The sequence below is a fragment of the Catharus ustulatus genome, chromosome 16 (genome assembly GCF_009819885.2).
Source record: "Catharus ustulatus isolate bCatUst1 chromosome 16, bCatUst1.pri.v2, whole genome shotgun sequence".
Classification (NCBI taxonomy): domain Eukaryota; kingdom Metazoa; phylum Chordata; class Aves; order Passeriformes; family Turdidae; genus Catharus; species Catharus ustulatus.
In genome coordinates this window covers 5,462,813-5,482,026 of record NC_046236.1, presented here as the reverse complement: position 1 = coordinate 5,482,026, position 19,214 = coordinate 5,462,813, and the positions used below count along the sequence as shown (strand labels likewise).

Here is a 19,214-nt window from a genome sequence, read left to right as displayed (position 1 = left end):
CCTGGTGTTCCACAACCCTGGTAGTGCTGGGACAGCAGCAACACCAGCCCAAGTCACAGGGGAAATGCTGCTGTCTCACTGGCCACTGAGAAACGTTTGGCTTCCATCCTGGATAAAAGCCCCCAGAGGCAGGTGCTGTGCTCCTAGCCAGCAGGGACTGTGGCTGGTTTATTCACCACAGCCTGTGTGCATTGTGCTTTTGGGACAGTGTGAGAGGGGCCCAGGACAGCACAAACACCAGTGCTGATCAGGCCCTGAGGGAATGCCCCAGGCTCCATCTATCCCCTGGAGCCCCATGCACAAGGGGAGCCAGGGCCTTGCCCCTGACCTTGCACAAGCAGAGCTCTGGAGTGAGCAGCCCACGGGGCTTTGTGGCCACCCCACAAAACCACACCAGCCCCACCTGGTGCAGAGAACCCCACAGGACACATCAGGCATGCATTCCTCACCCCTGCCAAAGCATTACTTAGCTCTAGGCTAGTAATTGAAAGATGCTGGATTTCAGAAGCCATTGAAGAATCTTTCTAAATTCCTGTTGGAACATTTCAGTGGCTAAGTGAAAAAAATGTTAACATTAATTAAAAAGATATTTTTTAAACTTGAAAGCTACTATGAAATAAGCTTTCCTTTATAATGGAATTCAAAACCTGTTGATAAAACAAATGGAAAATAGTTTGCAGGTTTAGGTACACCCACATGAAACAGGAAAAAGCTGCTAATTAAAGCACCTGATTTCACTTAAGTCCAAGGAGTCTGTTGCAAAAGACTGGAAAGGTCTACTACTGAAGTCAACACCACTTCACTTCCTAAACTATGCCACTTAAATCTCTTTAAGGTGCTTCTTTTAAGTATTAGTGATGTTGAAGTCTGCAGAACATCTTGTACAAATGCAGTACACCCCAGTTTTTTGTATGGTCATTAGTCCAAAGGAGACAAACCAAAATCCTTTATGTAAGCTACAAACAGCTACCACCAAAGTGCATTCAAGGAAAGTCCTGATCCACACAACCAAGGCAGCCTGTCAGCTCACACTAATCACATCTTGTCTGGGAATACCCATGGCTTGTTTTATTCAGAAACTTAAAAGAACTACAAAGCAGCCTGATTAGTTGTATTTTTTTTTATTAGGTTTATTATGACTTAAGAGTTTCTATTACTCCAGCTGGGTAAACCACATTTGAAAGTAAGTTTAACTGCAGGACTTCAATTTCAACCAAAATCATTTTTGCATTACTTTATTGTAATATAGATTTAAATTGAACATTTAAAACTTACTTCATTAATAAGCAAGCCAAGCTCAGTAGCTTCAGTGCAGGATGTACTTTATGTAACTGCCGCACATTCAGGTTAGATTGGATGTACATGGAGAAGAGACCGGGCAACTGCACGAGTCAGAGGAGAAAGCAAAAGTAAGCACCATTTTTACCAAACCAAACACTTCTCCAGTCAGTGCTCCTTACTGAAAATCAACTCACTTCTGGCTCCAGGAGCTACACTTTGGATAATAGCTGAAAGCTATTTCCAGAACATCAGTGTTGTTTTCTACACTGGCACAAGAAATAGTCTTCAAAGCAACAGGTACTGGACTTTTTTTTATTTTTTTTTTTTAAAGAGACAACCTGTTCTCCTGTGTTTACCAGGTGAATACATGCATTTTTGATCATTCTGGCAGAGGTCAAAGAGCAAACAACAGCTGGGGCTAAATGAAAAACAATCAAAAGTTGCCAAATATTTAAGGTACAAGCAAAAAAACATTAATGCAACCAGTTTAATATCAAAGTCTGCTTTCTTTCAAAGAAAAATGGCACAAATTAAATAAGAAGCCAGACAAATTTAGTTTTAGATTGTAATAGACTGAATTAATGCTTCAGAGCATTAACAAGATTTATTTCACTGCAAGAAAGGGGAGATGAAATTTAAACAGGCTCTGTATTTGGGCTAGACCAGCAGCACTACTACAGCTCAGTCCCTGTGTGCAGAACTGATACCAGTACGATGTCACCTGTACCACATCAAGAATAAAGTGTATTAGAAATTGCAGAGCATAAGCATCTTACTTGTACAAGCCAGATAAAAAATAAACAGAAGAGCTGAAGAATGGTTCTCATATCTGTCCTTTCTGTTCAGGACTCCACCTTTCTTTTAGAACAGAAAAATCCCTCTGCCAACAGTCTAATAAATACTAATGTATATTCAGATACCATCTTCAAAATCTTTGCTGAAAATGCAGTCTCCAAATGAAAACTAGCTTTATGCAGTATTAAGATCTTACATAAACTAAACCTTATGAACTGTAGTTAATAGCAGTAACTGAAATTAATGTATACTCAGTCTCCAAGTGATGTGCAAGTTCAGCTATGTAACACAGGTGGGGTTGGAGCAGTTCTTACCACTTTGCTCTGGACAGTTGTGACAGCTGTCCATGAACTACAGAGCCTCTCACTACAGTACTGTGCAACTGCTGACATCTTCAAGGGCTCTTAGGTGTAAAGAAATGTGATGGAAGCACCACAAGGCAAGGAAATCACACTCAAGTAGAGAGCCTTGAGTGTCTCACACAGCATTGCTGTCTTGCCTTGACTACAAACATCGATGAGAGGGCACCAGGGTAAAAAGGGCAAACCTACAATGAAGTCTGCTTCAAACAGCAAAGATAATACAAAAGAGATCTGACTCTACAAGCACATAAGCAAAAGTCTTGAAGAGCTGTGTATTAACATGGAGCTCAAGGTGCCTTAACTTCACCAAAAACCACAATTTTTAGTACTGGGAATCCAGCAGAGTTACATTTAATCCCAGGATCAGCCAATGCTTCCAGTTAAAGCATGCATACCACCTCTCTAAATACCCCTTTCCCAACGTGCAGAGTTGGAGCTCTTCATTTCCTTATTCTTCCTGTTTTATCCCTTTCCAAGGCAGAGATTTAGAGGCCCTAAAGCCAGAGCTCTCCACCAAAGAATTTCTCCCTCCACATAAAAAAAAAAGTCAGGACACTCCGAGACTGACATCTGTCCTTCCCCATTCAGAAACAGATTTGCAGCAGATGTAGATCAGTCTTGATCTCTAGTTCAGTTTTAGACTATGCTTAAGTTACGGCAGCCAGAGTTCAATCCTATGAATGTAAGCTAAACACAAAAAGAAAGCCATTTATCCTTTTCAATTCATGCTTACAGCATGTTTATCCAGAGTTTTATAATCAACTTCCAGTTTTAAATTATTTTCTTAGCACTTCACAGAACCTGCATGTCACTCTCTCCTGAAGGGGATGGCATAACAGAGTCTTGTTTAAGTTAGTCCAAGTTTCCACATGTGACCAGAAGTCTTACTTGTTAGAACACACCCCTTTTCCAACTATTCCCCACATTCCCTCTCCTCCCACCCCTCCCCAGAAATGGGCAATTACTTCACAAGAAATGTAAAATAGGATATGGGTGTACACAAAACCTACCCTTCACTAATACTGAACAGAAAAGCCTATTTTCCAATTACAGGACATTTTTCTCTAAATTTAGGTCAGCACTGGTGCAGTCAGTACTGTGTATGATTACCACAAGGATAATACCAATAAGTACATATATTTTCTCAAACTGATTTAAAAGCCTATGAAGTTAATTGGGGAAAGTTTAATATTGCTACTTCAGAGCACTAGAACACACAAAGTGAATCCAATAAAGATCCTTGTATTGATTCAATATTAAGTATAAATTGCATGACCATCATAGCACCTCTTTACATTATCACACAATCACCAGAATTATCAACTGCTTTTAAAACTAAAAAGGGTACAGTCCAATATTTATAACTTGCACACTGTTACTATACAGAAACTAGGTGCATGGTACAGTGCTGCAAAATATGGAAGCCTGCAGTTTTGACAAAGATGCCAAGTCATGTTGTAGACAATTTCAGTCAAACTGGCAATACTGTTTAAGCAAATACTCAAAGCAGGAAATAAAGGACAAAAAAAAGAATTCTATAGCCAAATAAACATCTGAAATTTCCTTTCCCTTTAATAATACAAGTAAGGTCACTTTTAGCCTTGGAACAGATACATGTTCACCTATGATGATCTTGCTAACTACTACACAATATCTGATGTCCTCTGCTAAGAATATAGTTTAAGAAAGCCGCAGTTACAAGAGGCATCTAATGTAATATCTAAAATTTCCTTTATGGCATTTACTGAATTCTTTGTCTTAAACAGTGAATATGGAAAGATGGCCTCATGTTTCCTTTTCAATAGTACTCTGAGGATCAAGTGGCTTTCAAGCAGCATGGTGGGTTTGAAATTTTTGCAGTTTAGATCATTCTGTTGCGTTTATGAGTTGGTGAGTCTGTAATGACATCGCCACACTGGGCTGAGGTACGCTTTCTAGTTCCACCATTGTCCAAGTGGAGTGCCATTTCTTCTGATATGAAAGTGTTCAAATCAACATCATGGAGTCCATTTCTCCTTCGACTAGCATTGGAGCCACTGCTCACGTGAGTAGGCGAGCCTGGGGTACTCGAGCGAACACTTATACTAGCCATTGCACCACTAAGACCTGGGGAGAGAGAGAAAAAGGGCTTCAGTCAGACAGCACAGAAAGTTCAGTTCCCACGTGTGCCACACAGGATCAGACAGCTCAGTTCCACTGGCATCTTAAAGACTCTTCATCCTACTGTTTGTACCATTCCAGTCCAGAACACACCTTCTCAGCTTTCAGTCCATGTAACAATCCAGGAATTACCAGAACTGCATTTTATGACCTTAAAAGTGAGCTTATACACCAGGCTGTAACAGCACACGATGGCAAACATTAACTCCATAAGCATGACATGCTATTCAAACCATGGACATACTCAAGAGCAGCTAATTTCAATTTAAAGGCTTCACACTGGTGCAAGAGTTACACAGCCCTGCCAAGGCTGTTGAACTGACCTGCTCTTGCATCAACAGCACCACTCTGCTCCCTTTCACTCCCTGAAGGAAAATGTAGCAGCAGGTCTCAGACAGGTGTACACCATGGCTAGTTTATAAATACATGCTTTTATTTCATAGCTAACACTAACAGCCAACACATCAGTATTATTAAATTCAGAAATTCACTTAAAGAACAAGGAAAACCACATGACAATCACCCAAAAATTGTTATCAACAGATCTGATACAAATCACTGTCACAGGTACCCTGCAAGTACTTTGGTTTGTATTCAGATGAATAGTGTTTGATTCAAATTGAAGTTTATTTCTTGTAGAAACAAGGCCATAAAGACAACCATGAACTTTCATACTGATTTAACCTCTGCCTTCTGTAGCATTACAATTTTACAAAAGTGGGACACTCCAAAACACACCTAGTAAGGACTAATACACAAAAGTCTAACTACTCTTCTCAATTTCCAATTGAGGTCATATTTAGAGGTAAACAGGACCTCAGAGATAAGAAAAGCATCTTTGCTATTACAACTTCTTCAAATCTGAGTATTAGTAGGAGTGTACAGAAACATCTGTTGGCCCTAGAAAACAAAGAAGATAGAACTGCATATCTTCTAACAGTAAGGACAAGGAAACACTGAACTTTGCATGGAATGCCAAGAAGATTCAACTCCCAGTAACCTTCAAAAATCTTAAAGCTCTCTTCTATAGCTCTGTCCAGCCATCATAAATCTTGTGTGTGCATCAATTCACATCTCCATGTACTGTCAAATGAACAGCCAAAAATCACTGACTGACAAGTCAAGCCTCACAAAACCCAACCCAACAGCTGCTGGCAGGCCAAACAGGCACCTCGAGAGGCTCTGGGAACAGAGGAGTGCTAGAACTACATCAGTCACCACAAACCTCAGCCAGAAGCTGAAGTCTAAAAGCCATCTGCAGCAATGGCAGGTTGATACACAAGTCAGGATGGAGCAGGAACCAATGTCACTCTATTGAATGTTACTGAATGAACATTTAAAGCTTCAAGCTTGTAACAGCACAGGAAATACTTTTACACAGATCTGGCACTACACAGCCACTAAGCACTGATTCTTAGGACTTTTGCTTACAGCTCCAAGTGGTGCTCAAACAGGGCTCAGAAGCATGGTCTGAACTATAAGAGCCACCCTCCAAATTTTTTGAATAGCAAAATCATTGTTCATGGCAGGGAGTATTTAAACAGAAGAAGCTGTTTTACTGTAAAGGTAACTCAAATGTCAGGTTTGTGACAGCATTCTCAGGATTAAGGTCAAGCTTAAATACAAAACCATGAGAAAAAATTTCCTATGCATCTACCAGAGAAAGTAAAGCAGCTACTTGATGAGAAATGTATGAGAAAAAGCCAATTGAGATACCATACCTTGGATAAACTACTAACATGCATAATTTGGGCAGGTAACAAATCACTTCACAATTCAAAGACATCAGTAGTTTAATTTCAACTGGCATGACATACATTAGCAAAAACATTAATTCATCCTGTACATTTAAACTGAAAAACATCTGAGCATACAGGTGACATTTTTTCAGACCCAAAGTGATTGTAGAGATTTCCCCCATATCCCTATTCCAAGCAAAACTCTGTGACCATATAAGTTCAGATACTTACAGTTAAGTGTCAACATTTACATCACTTGTCAGTCATTTACTGTTATACAACTCATACCAAATGAGCAACATAGTAATTCAGTTTTATCATGACATCTTTTTACTACATCTAGTGCCAAAGTAAGGAAAGAAAAATTATTCTAGATAAACCCCAAAACTGACCTGTGATATGAAAAGACTTTTTTTTTGGTACCACTCAAGTACTGTTTTCAAGTGGAGCCTTTGCAAGTAACAAGCGTTCTTTAAAATAATCGATACAGTTAAAAGATGCACTGTAACATGCTGCAGCATATTGCAAACCAGACTGCCAAAGTTCACGAGCAGTGCCTAAAGCAGTCACTGACTTCCCAGTATTTAGGCAATGCTCAATCACTGTACATTTAAATACACAAACAACCTTCAGGAGATAATTAGAAGTTAACATCTTCAATCCAACATGGTGTCTAAGGCAGGAGAGTAGATTTGAATTAATTTCTACAGCTCAGAATACAAGGATATTGCATCACAGCACAGACTTTAAGCTACAGGTTAATCTTGCATCTCACAGAGGCATTTAGTACCAGTAAGAGTCATGGCAGGATACACTGACAGACTGAGTGACAACCTCAGCTTGTGGCAGTGAACCAGATTACACAGCACTGCCCAACCATCCAGGAGAGCAAAACTGAAAAATGAAACACTCAGATCACAGTTTAGGACTGGTTAATTGAGCTAACATGGAAGAATCAAAGCAAACTCAAGGCATACATTCAAATATCAAGATGCCAGTTCACAGAACCAACATCTGAGAGCAATCTGCAAAGCTCAAAACCAAAAATCTATTTTTGCTCTGCTCAACAGGGAAAAGAATTCAGTTTTTCCTTGAGAAGCTGTGGCAAGGCAGAGGAAATCTCAGGAAAACCACTTACTGTGAATTACTCTTGAGTTTAGGTTTTCCACAGACTCAGAGCTCTTCCCAAAACATTTAAAGCAGTAACTGACACTAGGAAGTGGTAAGATGACATGGCTGTCAGCAAACACCATTTCCCAACCTCAACAGAGTCAACCAGAGACCCAAACAGCTGCTGAAGTGGGTTTACTTTTCCCACAGTCTCACATCCACCTCTGAAGTCTCCCATCCCTTTGTACCAGGGACATCTCCTTTACTATCAAAGGCCTTTAAGAAAGCACACATGGCTCTTGGCCCCTTTTTAAACTGGAAAGGTTTGAAGCAGAAGGCATATTTCAAACATTTTGCAGTACTTAGTATGTCCGCATTCCTATCATATCTTTCATAAACAATATGACATTTCATAGACTATGATTTTACAAAAAGTTACATTCTAAAAGTCTTTTAGAAAGACCTCTGATCAATACTAGCTCAGTTATAACTAAGTACACTCCAAAACTATCAAGATATTAGAAGGTTTGACTGAAAGTATGTTTCATGGGTTATAAAATACTTAACCCAAAATCAGCAATTTTATCACCACTGCCCCAACAAACTGTAAATGCTGTTTCATCATGCCCATGTACAACTTATTCAGGTCACTACCACAGCATAATATACTGGGTAGCTACTGTTCAGTATAGCAATAGTACTAACTATTGTTTTTTAGAAATTTTAATCAGGAAGAATCAAAAGGAATATTCATGCCTAAATAAGTGTGACTAAAGCAGGAATTAGTTAATAACCCCAGATAAATATAAAATGGTATGCAGAGAGATCCTTGTCACTCTTCTGTCATATTCAGCCTTTCATAATACTGGCTCAAAGAGCAAGTTTTAGCAGCACATACCAACACACAATTCCATCACAGCTATATATGCACATAACCTTTAAATTAAACTGTGTCAGACCAATCTGAACAGTGCTCTCCCATCCCCTCTTTTACCAACTGTTGCTTCTCCACTCTGCTAAGTGCCCCTGTTTTAAACTGCACTTTAATATTCTAAGAAGCAAACATGAAGGTCTAGTGGAAATTCAGACTCTTAGGGGGCCAGGCCACATACTTCTATGTGCAAGTGCTCTCCCTACCTCAAAGAGACCAAATCACATGAACGAGATACATCAACACTAAAGCTAAGGAGAAAAATAACTAATATTCTCACTATACTGTTGCCCTATTTTTTTCACAAATTCACCTAATTTTTGATTAAGAATGTTCAAGTCAAATGCATTTCAACATCACCTTTCCAAGTCTGCTTCTTCTCCCTCCTCCCATCACAGCATTTTCTCACATTATGCTGGGAGGACAGTTTGTGAAACATGGAGTACATCCCACAGTAAAGCACATGGGCTGTGCACCAGACTTGCTATGCTAGCTACAGCCAGGCACCAAGGGGCCAAGCACGTGGCAGTGTTTGGGAATCTTGTACTGTTAGCTCAGATTGATGTAATTCTGTCATTTGAAACTCATCTCTTACAGAACTGGAAATGTCAATACGCATCCAGAGAGTAGGTGAAGATACATCTATACTCTCCCTAGCTGCAATCACATTTCAGGGACTAATGGAAGTTAAAAACCCAACTCTGTAACTGAGATGTTGGACAGTAAAGGTATTATCTTCTACTACACATCTTAAAACACCAAGCATCAGATTGATATTTCATTAAAGTTTCGGAAAATTGCACTGGCACTTCAGAGTACAACACTGTATTTTGAGATAACTACTCAGCTTTTCTAAAAGGCTTGAACTTCTTTGCAAATATTCACAGTTCAAGTCACCAGCCATGCTTTATTTCAAAGGGTACCCATCAGCATGCTAACAGTGAAAAGCTGGTAATAAGGGAAAAGACACTGTTTTACCAAAGTTTACTTTCTCAAGAGTAAGGTTCCAAAGTCTCATTGTCACTATGTAACATTTTAGATTTCAGTAACAACTGTAGAGTATAGGTGCCATGTAGTTAATAAGAAAAAGGGAGATCACATCTTGAACATTCTCATGCCTAATTTTTTGTCATTATCATTTTGCATTTAGCTACTACAACAAGCTCTTTTTTACTGTTCTGCTTTCAAGACAAGTTTTCTTGTAGTAGAAAGACTTTATAATCAGTATCACAAGATAACATTCAGGGCTCAATCTTGTCTAAAAAAACTGTCACCGATTTGGCAGAGATAAAAAGCATGCTAGAGGTTACAGGGCTGGAGACAGAAGAGGCAAGGCCAAAATTCCAGTTTTAAGATATTTCTTTTCAGATGAAGCATATAGTTTAAAGATTGTACTGATGCCTAAAGGATGCTATTCTCTAATGTTTTCGTCTAGGCCATACACCTAGGATTGTGTTTGATGTTCCAGGAAATACTGAATTATTAGCTAATTTGTTAGCACTGCCTCTTGTCAACATTTTCAGATGTGCTTATGATGCATTCAGGGTTATATGATGAAAAAAGAGGTATTTTCCACCATCAAAGGAGAGGACCAGCAAGTTATAATGCCATGGTCTTTAGACATGTATTGGTACCTATTTCTGAGAAGTCAATACACCAGCTCTGCTTCCACTGAGCTTTACTTGGTGCCATAGGCTATTCATACCTTTCCCAGCTTCACTGAAAGAGGTCTTGCTGCAAGCAGTCAAGTTTTAGTATTATCCCTCAAATCAAATTCAACCCATCCACATGATCAATAAAGATATACTCTAGTCCCACCAGGAAGCCAACCAGGACAAAACAGCCTCCCTCCTTAATAAGCCAGCTGGAAACTCCTCTCAAAACCTGTGCCTGGACTGCTCCTCACCATCATCAGGTTCTCATGTTGCCTCATGATATCCAGAAGCAGCACTTCCAAACAATGTGCCAAAAATTATCATAAGCACAGGTCTAATGAGGACAATTTACACACACCTGAAGATCTCTGGGAGGTTTCAAAAATCAAAACAGTTTTGATAAGCCCTACAACAAATAGGAAATGAGTTCATGAGATTGCTTGATCACAACTTCCTTAATGTTAAAAGAAAACAAAAGGGAGAGAAGCTGGGGCAATTGTAGGCAATAACCTAAAACAGTTATGAGGTCCAATACAACCCTAGCACTGAAGGATTAGCACAAAAGCATTTGTATCAAGAACCAGATTGAAACTGATATGAGGAGAACCTAATCCAGAAAGTGACTGACAGGCAACCTTGTCAACCAGCTGATTACGGAGAAAAGCACATTTTGGGCCCTGCAGTGCTACTGCAGAGGACAGAACTTCCTCATGACCCTGCACATTACGAAACATGAGAAACTTTGTACGTCACCATTCAGATCCTCTCACTATAGAGAAGTGACTTCCATAAACCACCTCTGCACAAAGCTGATGCTAGGAAATGATACATGGACACAAAAAGAGCTGCATTACCAGTAAAAATGCCTGCGGTTACTCAGATCTCACTGTGCTGAAGTGAGTCCACCTAAGCTTCCTCTCACCTGAGACTGAGCCCTTAAGAGTTAAATCCAACTCCACAGATTCAACTGTATTTTCAGAAAACCACTTTTATGAGAGTGCCTGTCACAGTGAGAGCTAGCTTCTGCAGTTGTTCTCATGAAATTAATTTTAACTACACTGAGTAAGCAACAGTGGGCACAGAATTCCCCAGTCCTCTTCCAGCGTGAGACAGGAAACTGCCAAGCCAACATGACTAGGTGGAGAAGCATGTTTGGTTTAAATAGAACAAGGTAGCAAATAATACCAGACTTAGGCTGTCACCTAGACAGTAACACTGTCTGGATCGTGTATCTTGAAAAACCACCACAGCACAACAGAAGCCAAGACTGCATTTTCAGGAATCCACTCTTCTAATTAACTCATCAATTCTACCCCTCCACACTGAGAATATCCAGACAGTAAAAATTCCTTCTAGGCTGAACTTCTGGATATCTTAATTTTTTTACTTTCACAGTGGTCTAGGGTTTGTACCTCAAGGTCTCTGCTACGCTTTTGAATTTTAGAAGGCATAAAGCCCAGAGGTGAACTACCTCCTCTCGCCTCAAGTGCAATTTAAAGCACGTTTGTCTATCACTTACTAAATCATATCCCAATACAGAATGAGCTACTGAATATTCATGTCTGAAAAAGAGATACAGCACCAGCATTGCTGGTGATTGCAAGGAAGGCAATTCAGTATGACATTGGAAGACATGTAAATCTCAAAGTGAACTATAACAAAGTTCTGAGCAGGACTCAGTTATTTCAAAAATGTCTAAATGAAACACCCTTTCCAGGGTACTTTCAGTAGAATGCTGAACTGCATTATCCAGTGCCCAACAAAGGTACTGCAGAGCTAGAGACAGAAACCTCAGACATCAGATTCCCTCCCAAAGCCCCCAAGAATTTTCTAGTAGTCAAATCTTAATATTTAACCAGTTGCTAGCATAGCACTGCCATTTTCCAAGAACTCTGTTTACTTTAGCACAGGTATGAATGCCAAGTCTCTTCATGCTTCAAAAACACTACCAAGACTTGATACTTAACTGTTGAGTTCACAGCTGTGTAATACTACAGACCCAAATTTCATTTTTATTCAATACCTTTTCTTCATTCAAAATACTCAACCATACAAACTTTTAGCAGCCAGCACATTCCTTATACATGCAAATGCTCCCTTAAAGAACGAAGGGGATCCCTTCAGCTGGAACACCAGGTACACAGCACATCATGATATGCCAAACATGCTTTAAGAACCCCCACCCAATTCTAACCAAGTAGTATTGAAAAAGTGACTGTTACCATGCAGAGCTATGGCTTCACGGAAGGGTTGCAAATCAGTCTCTACAGATGAGCTAGTTTCTGTTGAAGTAGCTCGGTTAGGGGATACTACAGTCAGTCTTGGGGGAGCTCTAGAATTTCTTGGAGGAGGGACTTTTCCACAAAGGAAGCTGATCAAGTCTTCTCTTCGAATAGTTCTTCTACGTTTTTTAACCCAGGCTAGCACATCCTTATTCCGACGCTGATAGCCAATCTGAATTCCTAAATCAAAGCTTCGCTGGTGGGCATCCACACTCTCTGCAAGAAGACAGAAAAAAAGTTCTTAGTGTTACACAGCAATGCACAGGATGGCACAGCACTGATGTGGCTTCCTGTCAGCCATGGGAAAGAAGCATCATCTACATCTTCTACAGGTTACACCATAAGGTAGCACCAAGGTGCAGCAGCAGAGGAGTTCCATTAAACCTGAAGAGAGTATTAGCCAAAACATTCCATCCTCTTTACAAGTCAGATAGTCAACAGCAACTCCAGCACCACTTAATCAGCATTTACCACACTTCAGGTCAACACTACAGCACTGTTTATTTACATTAAAAACACACTTAGAGCTTGTCAGACTGAGGAAGATACTTAAATCAATGGACAAGAGGCTTAGACACGCAAAGTGTGTCAATACAGTCAGGAAGCCCCAACATAAGAAAGGTGTAACTGCTTCTCTTCATTCTGACAGGTAAGGAACTGCCTGAGAAAACTCAAGGTTTTTTCAAGTTACTCCACTTTCAGCTGAATTTCAATTGCAGAGGCAATTCACAGGCCATAGTTTTGAAACTAGATAGAACACAAGTGTCACCAATGTCCTTCCATTAGCCAACATACCATTTACAAAGGCTAAGGAAGTTTCCTCCCCCATTTAGGATCCCATGGCAATTTTGATATACAAAAGCTTTAAATGCACTATTTACAATAAATGCTACACAAATGCAATTTCACTCTGTTAATGTAACTAGTCACCTGTGCACATCAGTTATAACTGTGTCTCCAAAAGACTTAAATGCCATGTATTAAGTTGCTTTCAAACTTCGGGAAGTGTATTTCTGGCTACCAGTTTGAGCAAGTTTCAAACCACAGTAACAGGTGGGACAAATCCTGTTCACTACACAATTATGCTCATCTTGTTTGTCACAGGTTTGCTATCAGAGCTTTGACAACACCTGTTTCATGTAAACTACTATGCTGCTCTTGCTCCTTAAAAGACATGAATACACCCACTCCAGTTTTGTTTATTTGAATTCCACAGAATTTTTCAATGTGGCAAAGCTGATTTAAACAGCATTTTATAATCTTGTTTTATTAATGAAGCCCAAGGCAAAAGCCATTTGCCCAGAACATGAAGGTATTTCTTTAAGAACAGCTATCCCAAGATATTGGTTTACAAACAGTGACGTACACATCTAATGCCGCTTTGTCACACCCCAGAACCCAAAAAGAACTACTATTAAATGCTATTCTTGGATTTATACTCTAAGGCACCACTGCACAGTCCATAAAAGACAGCACTGAGACCTACACTGCCAAAGAGCAGCACTTCAAACCTAACACAACAGACCAAAACCACCAAACTGAGCCGAGTTAAATCTTGGAGCATAAACTAAACAGGTACACAAAATACACTTAACCTGTTACTTTTATCCACTCTAAGAGTATTTTGCCTGTACTACTTTGTAATCTAAAGGCTACATTTACAAATGCTAATACCTCTGAAAGCAATGGCAACATGACAGATTATTCCTCCTGCCATTTTATACTCCACAGCAGCCCAGTCTCCCCATGCACTGGCAGTAAAATCTGCCCAAACATTCTGGAGCCAACTTGGAAACTGAAAATGCTCCTTTAATCACTTCCTGAAATACCAGGAGTGTCCTTCTGAGGCTTGGAGGCCAACTTCACGTCAATACCCTGCTTTCTTTGTGCATGAGAATACTTCACAAAGTGCTAACTGTGAACTAGGTATGAGGTCAAACGCTGCCTGCTGATGTAGCCCAGAGAAGTTTCAAGCATCATTACCCCAGTAGATTAGATTTTTATGGTAAAAGCCACAACTACTTTGTTTACAAAGTTAAGCTGGCAAAACCTAAAGAGGTAAGCTGTATGTATTCTGAAATTACTAAATCAAAATTAACATTAGAAAATATTTAGGTTTTTTTCAATAAAAACAAAGTAAATTTTAGGCTCAGAAGTCTTATTCTAACATATACCTAGAACTTTCCACAATGGCCTTAAGTTCTAAATCCCACATTACAAGCAATGCCTTCACTTTTTTAGGGCAATCTGCAAGATAATGAAGTGCCTTGAATTCAGTCTTTATCACCAGCACCAGAAATTCAGGATGTAAGACCATCAGTGTGGTGTGATATTAAACTTCTAATCTATATTCAGAAGAAATGCTGATATTCAAGACATCATGGCATTCTCATTATGCACCATTCCTTGGGTTGCTCTTGCTAAAAAGATGATGCCTCAAAAATCCAAGTATTTATCAGATCAGAAAGCAGCTGACAAGGCAAGAGGAGTTTGCGGTGTTCAGTTCACCACACCAAGTATTCCTCCAGTGTTTTGACAGAGTCCTCCAAAACAAACAGTGCTGAGAATGTGAAAAACAAGAGTTTTTTTAAGAGCCATGTTCATCACTAGGGAAAACAAGTTCACAGTAAGAGATTAGAACTTGCCAGATATGACAGTGTTCAGCTGGTTCTACCATGTTATCACCAAATTTATACTGTCGTGCAAGTTAACTGAAAACTGAAAGATGGCGTTCCTGAGTAACTCAGGTACTTTAACACTTCAGGATCTGTTTGAAGAAAACATTTGTTTCAGGTGCTGGTTTCTGAAGTATTACATTCTGACTCAGCTGACTAAGTCAGCTTCCAACTTAAACTGTAGTTTCCCTGATCACCTGCTTGTCAATTAAACACATCCTTGCTAACAAAAAGGCTCATTTTGCCTAGAGCACAAGTAATCAAACATTTTAACCAGAAATAAACAGCCTAAGTCTCCATACTAAAGATGCTGTAAGGGAGAGCCATGCCATTTGTAAAGACAGACTATAATTATTCCAAACAATTTATTAACGCTACCTGCTGCTGCTCTACCACCATTCTCAAATGACTATTGTCCCCAGACATGTTCTAGTGACCCACTCCCTCAGGCCAGCACCTTCCTGCTCTGAGGTGCTGCCCCTTCACATGACCTGACACATACAGACAGCATCCAAATGCACTTTCTGCAAGAGGCAAGACTCTGGCAGTGAGGGTTGTGCACCTACATCTCCTTCCTCTGTCCACATCTGTCAGAAACCTGATCACCCATCACAAACACGTCAAGTTCAACTGCTCAAAGCAAATTCAAAATGACAAAACTGGAGGCAAATGAAGAAGCATAGAGGTAGAGTTACAGATAATCCTGTGCAGACCAAGAAAAAAAAAAATCAAACTATAAGCCAGAAAAACATACATCTGGAACTTTAAAGCACTTCCCTTCCTTGGAATGGAAGGCAGTAACAACGGGAATCACAATGTGCCTGTTTCAGCCTTCACTGACATGTATCACTTTGGCACAACCTTTTAAAGAAAGTAAAAACCACTGAATGATCCTTCTGCACACAAGAATTCCTGTGACAGCCCAAAGAACTGCAGAGTTCAGAAGCACCCAGTAAACCAGCACTAAAACACAGCCACATGCAGAGCATACTCCTATCAAAGTTCTGACTAACACTGCCTTCTTACAGCCACGCTGGACACAGCCATAATGACATTCTAGTGCTTAAAATAAACTGGTAGGCTTACTTAAGAAGCCTCACTGCCACAAGAAGACAAAACTTTCTGTCACATAACATCTACTCAGAATTTCATGAACATTAAACCCAACGCTGCTTCACCACAAAAGAGAAGGCTTTAAACTGACACCCCAACATCTAATGTACCATGAAATATAAACAATGCAGGGAATTTCAATACCGTTTAATAAACCATTGTACTCTTGCCTTAAATTCACAAAAAATACACACATTAAAGATACCCTTTTTCAAGGGTCCCAAAGTAAAACAGTTTTTGAGTTTATGAGTCACTGACATGAGGCAACAGAAAAAATTCAGCTACCGTCAGCTAAAGTGGCCCAGGGAAAACCTGCAAGATTCAGGAAGCAGTCTCGGGTTAGATTTTATCAGGGTGAATAAGAGACATTAACAGGCCCTACTTATGAGTAAGCCGGAGCAGGAGGCAGAGTGGGGCCCGGCTCGGCGGGGAGGGCTGCCGGGGCAGCGGGGGGGCAGCCCCTTACCTTTGTAGAGGTTGGTGACCGCAGTGGCGGCGTTCTGGAAGGGGACCCAGAGGGAGAGCCCCGGCTGCTGGCACACCCGGTCTGCAGGGAGGGAAGGACACACGCTGTTTATTTTGGAGTCACCCGCTCCGAACGGCCATGTTAGGTTTCGCCATTTTGTTCCACCTTCCGGAGGCAGCTCCGGATCGGGGCCGAGCGGGGCGCAGGGGCAGCGGCCCGGCCGGGGCAGCGGGCGCGGTGCCCCCGGAGCGGCGGGGAGCGCCCGGCCGCCCCCGCCCCGGCCCCGCCGCACAATGAGCCCGGCCCCGCTTCGCCATTTTGTCGGAGTCTCTTCCCGGGGCTGGGCGTCGGGAGCCGCCGGCAGGGCCGGGCTTCCCGGCCCCCCCCCCCCACACCCTCCCCGGCACTTGGGGCTCGCCCCCGCCGCCCGGACCCTCCCGGAGCGGCCCCCGCCGGAGCGCCCCGACACCCCGCGGCAGCGCTCCGGCCCGAGCGCCCCGACAGCCGGGGGAAGGGGTGCGGCCGGGCCGGGCCGGCGCAGGAGCCGCCCCGGAGGCCGCGCCGGGCGCTGTCCGGGCCGCGACCGCGGCTCCCCCTCCCTCTCGCCATTTTGTTTTCCCGTCCGTCTCTGAGGGCGGCCGCGGGCCGGCAGTCGCTCCTCCCGTCGCCTCGGCCCCTTTGTACCGCTGCGGGCACCTCCCCACCCCGGCGGCTCCGCGGCTGCTCGGCACCGCCACCCCCCACTGCCCGGGCCCCGAGTCCGCCGCGCCCGGGCTCCACCGGCCTGTTACCGCAGCCGCCCCGGCTGTGCCCTCCCCAGGCCCCTGGCGGTGCTCACCCTTGTAGAGCTGCGCCACGGCGGTGGCCGAATTCTGAAAGAGGTGCCACAGCTTCTGTTGCTTGTGCTCGGGCTGCGCCGCCGCCTCGTCCTGCAGCTCCGGCGCCAGCGCCTCCTCCTGCTCGGCCTCAGCCAGGCACTGCCGCTCCCACTTGCTGAACCAGTGCTCGGGCCCGTGCTCCTGGATCTCCGCCTCGCCCTCCTCCTTCTTGTCCTCCATCCTCCGCCCGGCTCCGCGTCCCACCGCCGCGTACACCCGGTCCCGACAGCCGGCCGCGCTCGTTCCGTGCGCCGGCCCGGCCCTACCTCACCCCCATGCCGGGCCCGCCCGTCGCTCCGCCGGCCCCAAACACTCCGAGCGCCGGCACCGCCCCGAGCGCACTGAGAGCCCGGCCGAGGCGCCTGGGAACGCGCAGCCGGCCCGCCCCGCCCACAGCGCCCCATTGGCCGCCACCGCCCCGGTGCCGCCGGTCCGTGCGGGGTTCCCAGCGCTCATTGGTCGGTTCACGTGTCCATCAAGCGGGACACCCCGGGGGCGGGGCTAACGCAGGTTTGGTTACGCCGTCACAGCCCCGTGCCGGGGGCGTCGGCGCGGTGCGCGTGCGCAGTGCGCTGCCTCGCGCGGCGCCGGCCCCGCCCCTGGCGTGAGGCGGCCCCGCCCGCGCTCCCCCGGCAGCGGCCCCGGGGCCGCCCCGAGCGGGCGAGGCCCTGCCGGCCTCGGTTGGCCCCGGCAGCCGCTGTCCGCGGCCGGACCGGGAGGTGGCAGCGGCCGCCGCGGCTCCGCTGAGGGGCTCAGCCCGCCCGGGAGGCGGTTCCCTTCCCGGCCCCGGGGGAAGATGGCGGCCGCCCGAGGGCCGAGCCGTGTGACACGGCCGGGCCCGGCTCCAGCAGAAACGGGTGCGGGGTTTGCCCCGAGAGTTCAGACCCACGGCATCACTTTTCTGCCTGCTTTTACGCACCATTTACCGGTTTGATTTCTGCGCTTTACCAGGAACAGTCCCAACAAACACACTGAAGTCACAGCTGCTTTGCACACGTTTAAAAACACTCGTTTACACACATTTAAAAACACTCGTTTACTTCGCGATCTCGTCACATTGCTGTGCAAATGCACTGGCAGCTGCTGCAGCCACCCTTCAGTCCCAGCAGATGTGCCCGCTGTGGAGCGAGGGCCGGGCACACCTGCACCCACAGCTGGGCTCGCTCCCGCTGTCCCCAGCCCCGCTGCCACATCACCAAAGTGATTTACACACCCTGGCAGCCGGGTGTGCCCAGCTCACCCCTTGGTGCAAGCACTCACCGGCTTTGTGGGCTGGTTCTTCCTCCGACAGGCTGTTTTATCCCGGCCATACTCGTTCCCTTTTCGAACTTGAATGTTCATACAACATCCTGAAACATTCAGAAATTCAAGCCTAAATCATATATAGTGGGGAAAGAGGTGGTATGAGGGTATGATGAGAACTATTGGGTTGCAGGTTTTGTCTCTGAGGACAACTGAGAGCTAAAGCTGCAGCTCCTGTATTTCCTAAACCACTGAGACTAATTACTAAGGACCTCCTACTTGTCTCCTTAAACTGAAATTATGGCATTGGCTTTTAAAATAAGTATCTCAGATATATAACACTAATGCACAAACACAAAGGCATGGATATTCCCTTCCCTTCTAGGTAAGGCTCTGTCCAAGTCTTAAGATTATGAACTTCAGCCAAACTGGATTTGTAAATCACCCATTGATCAGTAAGTATGTATTGTGGTGCAGCATGGATTTTTCTCCTGTGCAACTGATTTAAGAAAAGCGAAGAACAGA

General features: G+C 43.7%; 1 protein-coding gene across 1 annotated transcript; it reads right to left on the bottom strand.

Moving 5' to 3' along the window:
- Nucleotides 1-1,105: 1,105 nt before the first annotated feature.
- Nucleotides 1,106-17,785, bottom strand: C16H16orf72 (chromosome 16 C16orf72 homolog). The gene is made up of 4 exons (XM_033074234.2): nucleotides 17,408-17,785; nucleotides 16,570-16,650; nucleotides 12,256-12,531; nucleotides 1,106-4,544 (listed from the first exon to the last, which is right to left on the bottom strand). The coding sequence occupies exons 1-4, from the start codon at nucleotides 17,625-17,627 to the stop codon at nucleotides 4,300-4,302; spliced, it is 822 nt and encodes a 273-aa protein (XP_032930125.1). The 5' UTR covers nucleotides 17,628-17,785; the 3' UTR covers nucleotides 1,106-4,299.
- Between the last annotated feature and the right edge of the window lie 1,429 nt (nucleotides 17,786-19,214).

What these genes read in the sequence shown, in the direction of transcription:
- C16H16orf72 (XM_033074234.2), bottom strand. Translation starts at nt 17,627, where the DNA reads ATGGAGGACAAGAAGGAGGAGGGCGAGGCGGAGATCCAGGAGCACGGG. An exon ending in CGTGGCGCAGCTCTACAAGG is followed by an intron (nt 16,651 to 17,407) that starts GTGAGCACCGCC and finishes CCCTCCCTGCAG; the next exon opens with ACCGGGTGTGCCAGCAGCCG. An exon ending in TGAAGCCATAGCTCTGCATG is followed by an intron (nt 4,545 to 12,255) that starts GTAACAGTCACT and finishes CTCTCTCCCCAG; the next exon opens with GTCTTAGTGGTGCAATGGCT.